At 46.4% G+C, this 8,968-nt stretch overlaps 1 protein-coding gene across 1 annotated transcript; it reads right to left on the bottom strand.

Annotated features, from left to right (window-relative positions):
• Window positions 1-2,317: 2,317 nt before the first annotated feature.
• IRX1 (iroquois homeobox 1) lies at window positions 2,318-7,986 on the bottom strand. The gene is made up of 4 exons (XM_068671231.1): window positions 7,198-7,986; window positions 3,693-4,707; window positions 3,119-3,191; window positions 2,318-2,727 (listed from the first exon to the last, which is right to left on the bottom strand). The coding sequence occupies exons 1-4, from the start codon at window positions 7,459-7,461 to the stop codon at window positions 2,670-2,672; spliced, it is 1,410 nt and encodes a 469-aa protein (XP_068527332.1). The 5' UTR covers window positions 7,462-7,986; the 3' UTR covers window positions 2,318-2,669.
• Between the last annotated feature and the right edge of the window lie 982 nt (window positions 7,987-8,968).

The following is an 8,968-nucleotide window of genomic DNA, read 5'->3' as shown; positions in this document are numbered from 1 at the left end:
GCAGCGGGTTCCCCGGGGACAGGCGGTGGCGAGCGGTCGCCCCGCGGATCTTTATCCGCCCCCTGCCGTAACCCCGTCAGCTGGCCCAGGAGGGAAATGAGGATATACGTTGGCGTTATGACGGGAAAAAAAAAAAAAAAAAAAAAAAAAAAAAAAAAGGCAAGCAACTAAGGAAAAAAATATACTGAAGTTTTGCAGGAGATCCTGCTCTAGAGATGATGAGGTTCCCCAAAGAGGAAAAGTGCCGAACATCGACGCGTGGGAATCCTCAGTGTCCGGAGGCTGACCAGAGCTGGAGGCCCCTCCTGCGGAGGACGTTGTGGGTTTTCTGGCTGTAATCAAGGCGGGCAGCCTACCCCCAGTCCGGCTGAGCTCGGGTCGGGGCCGGCACCTCGGGCTGCCCCTGCGCCGGACCAGGAGACGGCGCCGCCCGTAGCCCACAGAGGGCGCTGCGAGCCTGCCCATTAAGCCTGCCAAAACCTGCCCAAAGCCTGCCCAAAACTCGGCTCTGCTCGGCCCCGCTCGGTCCCGCACTGGCGGCGGGCAGGGAGCGGGAGTGCACCCGCACCTGCACTCCCTTGCTCTCCGCAAAGCCCCTTCTTAACGTTTCTAAGCCGCGAAGCGATCCCTTTTCCTATTCTCTCAAGTCAGCTTGGCATCGCCCTGTTCGCTTAGCGTGGCAGGGCGGCCCTGCGCGCTCCGCCAATGCCTGCTCTGAGCGAAAGGTGCCGGTTTGGGACGGCCAAACGGGCATCGGGGGGCCCGATCCGGCCCGCGCCGCAAATTTGCGAATCTATTGCTTTGGAAATAAGATGAAAGAGAGAGGAATTCGGTCAAGTTTACACTGGTACTCTTCTGACGCGCTGTTTGGATTTACAGGCATGAAGTGTTTTTATTTTGTTTTATTTTATTTTACAGGACGTCTTCTCTCTTCCTTCCTTCCTCTCCCCTTCCTCCCCCCCCCTCCCCCCCCCCCCCAAAAAAAAAAAAAAAAAGCTGAGTTATTATGGTTTCTTTAAAACTGCAATATACTCTCTTGTTGGAAACGGTAGCAAACGCTGCCTGCGATTGAGGAAAAAGCAAACAACTAGAAGTCAGAAAGCAAACTAACTGATGGTATGCTAGAAACCGCAGGATGTCAAAATGGGTCCCTTTTCAGAAGACAGCGAGCTGAACGTTTCAGTCCTCTAGCCAGCCCGCACAAATCTACCTCGCCTGATCTATTTCTCTGATCCATCTGAAAAACGCAAAACCTGAAGTCCACCGCCTCCACTACTTCGTCAACAAATCTCTAAGTGATAGTTTCCCTAGACCAGTCTTTATTTGCGTTAATTGTGCAGCTAAATCAAGATCAATATTCTGATCTCTGACAAGATTTTTATTAATATTTTATTGGAAAATCTCATCTTGTTTCCGACAAGGTTGAGGTTGGTTCGGTTTGGGTAGGGCGTCACCACATTATTTCTTAATGACTTTCCCAGCTGCTTCTTTCCATTTTCCACCATCAACAACCATCTGGTATCTTATTAGCACCTCAATGCTCATTTAGTGTTCTCATTTGGGAGAAAAAAAGAAGTAAACACTCAAAATATTACACATTTTAACGGACCGTCTTTGGAAGATTAATGCCTTTATAAACAGATAGATTGTCTTAGTCCCTTTTTAACCATCAGATCGGAATCTGAGTACTTTCTTCTGGGAAGTGCCAGAGCTGCCATTTCTCCGTGCTAAAATTGTGCTTAATCTCACACAGAAAAATCTTTCATCGTTACGTTTCCTCTTCTATTTTTAAATAAATAGAGTAAAAAGAGTAAATCGTTATAAATTCTGTCCTAATCCAGTATTTTTCGGCTTTCATCAGAATGTGTGCTAAAGCAATAAACCTTCTGATCCAGTGTAGTAACTGGTCTGGACAGCAAAGTTATACACTAGGGAACTATGAGAATACTTCCCCCTTTCATTTTCAAGAATGTATTTTATAACATAAGTGAAAGTCAGATCCATTTATATGCAGAAAAAAATGGATAGTACAGGACACATCTGATTCATCACAATTTAAAAGGAACAACTTTAATTTCACTACTCAAGAACTAGCTTCACTGAGATTCTTAAATTTACGTGTATGAAAGGGAAGGTTGCAGTTTGCTTTTGATAAAATAGCCATGAGAGTCCTTAAAAGCTTGAATTTGGTATAGTAAATTTCATTTACGTGAAGGCAAAATCTCTTGACATTTTAGAAAGCAATTATAAATGTTTGAATAGATTTGTAATATATTTTTAAGATCTGCAGCAACAGAGAATACATACCTGAAGAGAGTTCATAATTTCATTTAGTTTATTAGACAAAAATATATGATTTAGACAAGTTTTGCTGACGCGCTATTTACAATCTGAAATCACTCTATATACAGAAAAAACACAAACACATGGGAAACATTTACCAAATAACCCAAGAATGGTTAGAATAACACGATCTGAATTGGTACAATGAAGAAGGGGATCCATCTACAGATTTGTGTAATTGCTTTTATGGATTTGCACCACCTTATTGCAAAAAAGAGATTGATGGGAGTCGTTTATATCGTTTCCTTTTTTTTTTCTGTCCTTAATACCAGTCTCTGTAATTTTTATTATTATTATTTTTTTTTTTTTCTCAGCAAACCACTTAATCAAGCAGAAGGGAGAGCTGTTAAAATTCTCGGTGTTCCCTCTTGCTGAGCCAAAGAGCTGCAGGGGGGAAAGGAGGAAGGAAAAAAAAATAGACGTAACAAACTTTCAGTTAAAAAAAAAAAAAAAAAAGAGAGAGAATCCTTTCCTATAATCGCCTGACTATTGCTATAATATCCTACTATTAGTTAACTGCACAGAAATCTTTGTCATTAATGTAATTAACACAAGATCTTTGAGGTCTGTTAAGTTTCAGAAAAGTTAAAGTCTGGCTATGTACAATTGTAATTTAGCCTAACTTTGAAAAGATTACAGCAACTTCTATGTTGTTCTTGTTTTCTGTATGTAGTATTATGGTGCTGATTAGGTGTTATAATTAGTCTTTATTATTCAAGCACTCTGTTTTTGCATAAGTAACATTCCTTCAGTGAAAACAAACAAACAAACTCACTTGTCACGGACAGGCTGGAAGGGCGATTTGAGCGGCTGAGGTGGGGATTCAGTTCTTGGTACATTTTCTCTTTCTAGAAGGAGACAGAAAACAAGGGAAAAATTTAGAATAAAACCAACAAAAATCTGTACAGTGTGCAAAAGACTCATCTCCCTCTGCCCCACTTGTTAGGACACGTGTAGGTGTACATGTTTGCATGTACATTTGCATACGTACAACACAAGTACATGGTTGTATTCACTTATTTTCAATATTTAAGGAGTACACAAGCTTTTCTTGCCATGTTTTGGACCATCATTGACCATCAGGAAGGAGGGAAGAGCATAGTTTTGCAGCCCTATTCTGTCATTCTTAAATTGTCTAATGGGTGTGTAGGGTGAGAATGTAATAGCCCAGATGAAATGGATTTAATGCATATAACCAACATGCTGCAAGTAAAATTCAGTACTAGGCTATACGGTCTGTAACACCATCAAAAGCAGCCAGTTACACCGGGGCTGAATCTGACACCATCCCTCAAGAAGCTGGTGTGCATGTGGTGGGGCAGAAGGGAAATGGCTGCCTGGGACATTACCTAGGTGTTTGGGACTGGTCCTCTCTGAAGGTTTTTCACTGCTTAGGGCTCCCAGGGTTGCTGTTAAAACAGAAGGCTGTTGCTGGGCCTGGAGGTGGTGGTTGTGGTGAGTAGCGTGGTGGTGATTTACTCCCAAAAAGGACCTCACATTTAGCAGGGAACTCTGTGTGAGGAAAGCCCCATTTGTCCAGTTGTGAAATTTGCCAATCTGGCACGTATAGAGTCCATGGCTGGGGAGAAAAGCAGGATGCTGGATCTGTGGAGAAGTGTGGTTAACCTGGGGAGGAGGGGGTGGAGGGGGGGAGGATTTCAGGCCACCATCAGGGCTGGTTGCCGTCTCTGCCAAAGACCAAATCTTGGGTTTGCTGTGAGATGGCATCTGCAAGTTGCTCTGTCCCCCAGGGCTGATGATTCGTGTGCTGTTGTCAGAGGCCTCCTTCACCATGGCCAGTGCATCTTTGGGTTTCAGCCCTTCAGACCCTGACAGTGCCAAATCCTTGTCTTTTTCCAAGTGATCCTCTTCACTGCTTTGTCTCAGGAGATCAGGCTTCTCCTCCTCTTCCTCGTTGCTCTGCTCCCCGTCATTTTCATCGATTTTGTCTATGTCTATGCTTTCCAGGTCGATCTCCTCATCGTCTTCATTCTTCTCGGGGTCTCCCTCATTGTCACTGCCAAAGAGGTTGGCATCTTCTTGGTCCTTACTCCGGGATCCCCAGGTCACCTTGTTCTCCTTCTTGAGCCGCCTGCGGGCATTGGCGAACCAAGTGGAGACCTGGGTGAGGGTCATCTTGGTGATGATGGCCAGCATGATCTTCTCACCCTTGGTGGGGTAGGGGTTCTTGCGGTGCTCGTTGAGCCAGGCCTTGAGGGTGCTGGTGCTCTCCCGGGTGGCATTTTTGGGTCGCCCTGGGTCCCCGTACTGGAACTGTCCATACGGATAATAGCCGGGGGCAGTGTGGGCAGCAAAGGTAGCAGGGTGGACACCAGGATTATCTTTCAGCTCATACTGGGAACCCTGCAACACATTCAGACAAGCGGAGAGGAAAAAGCACATCAGTTATCTCATTAGTGTCTCTAACAGACCTGAATAGGCTACTCTGGGAGCCAGAATACGCCTTTGAGTAGTGCAGAGGGCCTTCACAGTCAGATTCGGCCCTCCCTGCTCCAGGCTTTTCACGTTTACATCAAGCAGAGGAATTCCCAAATGATCCCCCCTTCTTGCAGAGACAGGAAAGAAGGACTCAGCTGGGTTATGCCAGACATAACGTGTGTTTTCTCCCCAAACCAAATCTAATCAGTGGGAATGCAGCAAGTTCACATTCACCTCAATGAGACAATTTACTGTGTGCTCAAAATTATCGGGCAGAGAAAGCAGGTATTACACCAGAGTTACCAACTAATGCCTTCGCACAATGTTGCATTTATCTGCAAAATATCCAGGAGGATATTACAGATGCATTCAGAGCATTCTTATTTGGCCCCAGATCTGCCTTTAAAAGGAGTTGGTGTGAGATGTGGCTGGGGAGATGAACGCACAACTTCAGCGCGAATGCAATTCTCATATGAGAGGTTTTCCACACACAAGCATCCCCCCCAGCACACACACAATAATACTCTGGGAATCTGGTGTAAAATATTAACTTCCAAGTGTTACAAGAGCCTTTAAACTCTGGAATGCAGGATGATCCGTGTACTGTAGAATATGTATATGCAGATACTTTATCTTATAAGTTTTGCTTTGATCTGAGCAGAGCAAACACAAATTGTTTACAAGCGTTTAGAGACGGTGATTTATTTGCAATCAATATTCTTTTTATCATCAGTAGTAAAACACAGCAAGTCAAATTATCCCATCAGGTGTTTTGCTAAATAACATTTTATCTTTCTAGCAAGCTCATTAGGCCTCATTATTACCGCAAATAGCCCAGATATTAACTTAATATTTTAGATCTTAATTTCCAAATGCTCAGAATCATAGAATTTATCTCAAAATATCGCCATCGCGGTGAACTACTGTAGTAAAACACCAGGATACCTTTGCGAGTAGGAAAGGAAACTGTTGCTGAGTATCTAACATTTAAAGCCGTTTTTTTTTTTTTTTTTTTTTTTTTTCTCTCCCTACTACAATGTCGCTTTCTTCTAGTCAAGAAATATACCCATAGCATTAATCTTGCAAAATTTTATGTCAGCCTTAAAAATGAACCTCTCAAAAATGTCACCAGAGAAACTAATCTAACTCTGTCAAACATTTATAAACGAACGTGTATTTTAATTTCAGAGTCAAAGCTTATACATAAGGAGAAGCCCGATGCAATTTTTATAATGTGTTACAGAGTAGGCTTTCTGCACCCCCTTTATTCCGTTGTCTTTTGTTATTGTTGCTGAAATTATATTATTTCTGTGATCTCTGCTGGGAATTCTTTTGAAGAAGCCACTTGTAAATCACTCATTGCTTCTGTGTCAACTTTTACTGCGTTCCAAAATCAAGGTTAAAAAAGTAGGGAACGCATGCTGTTAAAACTGCCTTCGTAGGAAATGTTTGCAGCACAAAATGAGCCGCTTTCAGGCGAAGACCCTTGTTCAACAGCCTATCTGCCTGCCTGCCTGCACGTATACATGTACATGTATCAAAAACCCCTCTAAGTTATGCCTTTCATGCACCTAGTTATAAATATTCACACTTCTATGTTTCAGGGGAGAGAGCAGAGGGGTATTGAGAAATAAAGTAGAACCTATTAGTACCGCCGCTGAGAAATTTGCAGACATGAGCAAAGAAAACGTTTCAGCGACACCAGAGATGAAAAACAATTAGTATAAATTATTTTTCACTTTTTACCTATTACATTCTAACGGGGATGAAAAACAAAATGCGAGGAGAACTACGATAACTGTAATTTAATTTAGGGGTAATGTCAATGTGCCTTTCTGCCCCGACACGGATAATGGAAAGTGGATGCCCTCCTTCGCTGGATGCAAATTCTGTCTACGATACTCGCCATAATCAGAGTGGGAAAAGTTCAGGGAAGTGAGCGGACAGTTTTTAAAGCTTAAAGAAAATGCCCGAAAATAAACGGACGTAGCAGCTACCTAGACCACCCTTCGGCCTTTCGGGGGGAACCCGGGATGGAAGAAAAAGACCCGACGGGAAGAGCAGCGGGCTGGAGAGCCCACCGAGGCAGCAGCACCATCGGTACCGCCCGTCTCCAACCGCAACAATAACAACAACAAGAAACAGCCGAGTTTCTAGGGCGCAGGATCCTTGCTTTCCCCCTCCGAGAAGCAAAACTCGGAGGAGTTTTGCCCGGCGGCGGCAGCGGGGACGACCCGCGCCCCGTCCCCAGCCCCTGCCGCGCTCTCCGCGGCCTCCGCCACCCCGCGGAGCTCGGACCTCAGCCCCCCGCACCCTCCCTCTGCCTCTATCGGCGGCCCGAAGGGACGCGGGGGAAATGGGTACAGGAGGGTGGGAGAAGGAAGGAAGGAAGGATGCGCGGCGGTGCTCACTCACCATTTGGGAGAAGAGGCCGAGGTCGGCGGTGTAGGGCAGGAAGGCGCTGTAGTTGGGGGCGCTGTAGGGACTCGCGTACATGCCCAGCACCGAGGTGACAGCGGCCGATCCGCTGCCCAGCTCGGCGCCCGCCGGCCGGCCCGAAGCGGCGGCAGCGGCGGCTGCCGCGGCGGCGGCGGCGGCCAGCACCCCGGGCCGGTCGCTCCCGTACACCGCCTGGCTGGCGCTGAGATACTGCGGGTAGCCCAGCTGGGGGAAGGACATCTCCGGGGCGCGGGCACGGCGGCGGCGGCGGCACTGACGGCGGCGGCGGTAGAAGCGGCAGAAATATATATATATAATATAAAAAAAAAGGGGGGGGGAGGGAATTATACAAAAAAAAAAAAAAAAAAAAAAAAAAAAGAAGAAAAGGGGAGGAGGGAGACTTGAACAGCCGGGAAGGGGAGAGGAACAAACCCGGGCTTCTTAGGATCTCTTTCTTTCTCTCTCTCTTTTTTTTTTTTTTCCTCCCCCCCCGCCCCCCCCACCCCTCTTTACTGGAGTCAGGCAGGGCGAGAGAACAGAAATCGAGCCGGTAATTTTCTTTTTTCGTTCTGATTTCTTTCTGTCAGAGAGATATTGCAACCTAGGTGTGGAGGAGGAGGAGGAGGAGTGTGGAAGGATTCAGTGGGGTGTCTTTCCTCAAATCTCGGCTCTTCTGTGCTCCTAAATCCCTTAGATGTGATCTGATCAACAATTGAGCTCCAACTGATGTGTCTGCCCTTAGGTCCTAGGCTGATCTTTCAGATACAATTTGAAGTTGATGTTTTGATTGGCATCCACTTGAGCTGCAAGCGCCGCCCCGCGCCCCCGCCGGCCCCCCCGGTGCAGCACGTGGTGCGCAGCTCAGCCCGGGCCACTTTCCTCCAGGCGTGCGTGTGTGTGTGTGTGTGCGTGTGTCCGCGCAGCTGCTGTGCTGTGCTGTGTGTGTATTTAATGTTTAGCAATGGGCTCCTTTCAGAAAAGCCCCCACTGCTGTATGACAACCTGTCTACACGATTTTACAGCTGTCCAACATTGGGGTTTTGCTGTTTCGCAGCCTTAGTGTGTCCCCTTTTAACAAAAACAACTACGGTGCCGGGTTTTTCCACCTTTAGCATTGAGTCCCCCTTGTCGTCGTTGGACTCGGGAACAAACGAGAGTGGCCGTGAGAGAAAAAGTGGGCTCTGTAGACAGGCGACTTGTAACAATTTACCACAAGGAAAAAAAAAAAAAAAAAAAAAAAAAGCAACCTCCCCACCACCTAAACAGATAAATAAATAAATAAATGTTAACTATGTCTAGCAACCCCACAAAGCCACACTACGCGCACACACACAACTTTGCTGAAAAGTCAAAAGGCTCGTCGTTCATCACAGAAATCTTTATTTAAAAAGAAAAGGAAAAAAAAAGACCTGCAGAGATTTCCCCCCGCCCCTCCTTCCCCCCTCTCCTCCTTATGCCCCGCCGACCGACTGACGCTCGGGGGCAAGTCTCAGAGGCATCGCGCCAGTCCTCGGGATGTTGGCGATAAATAATCCCGCAAATCGACAGGGACGACGCGGATGCCGGGGGGCACGGAAGCCCCGAAGCCCTCGCCCCTGAGCCGGGGGGTCCTGGCGGGCTTTTGTAGACTGTCACAACTTCCAAACCGCCCCTTTCAGCGGGGACTAAGGGAAATGTTTAGGTGTGTGTGGGGGGGTACAAGGACCCAAACAGTCTGTTGCCACCATCGTCATTAAGAGGGCTGTTT

The sequence above is a fragment of the Anas acuta genome, chromosome 2 (genome assembly GCF_963932015.1).
Source record: "Anas acuta chromosome 2, bAnaAcu1.1, whole genome shotgun sequence".
Classification (NCBI taxonomy): domain Eukaryota; kingdom Metazoa; phylum Chordata; class Aves; order Anseriformes; family Anatidae; genus Anas; species Anas acuta.
This window is presented reverse-complemented; position numbering and strand designations above follow the sequence as displayed.

Excerpts from the sequence above, each read along its gene's own strand:
- IRX1 (XM_068671231.1), bottom strand. The coding sequence starts at position 7,461 with ATGTCCTTCCCCCAGCTGGGCTACCCGCAGTATCTCAGCGCCAGCCAG. Across the intron at positions 4,708-7,197 it reads TCGGCCTCTTCTCCCAAATG|GGTTCCCAGTATGAGCTGAA; the intron begins GTGAGTGAGCAC and ends AATGTGTTGCAG. Across the intron at positions 2,728-3,118 it reads TTCCAGCCTGTCCGTGACAA|CTCTTTGGCTCAGCAAGAGG; the intron begins GTGAGTTTGTTT and ends TCCCCCCTGCAG.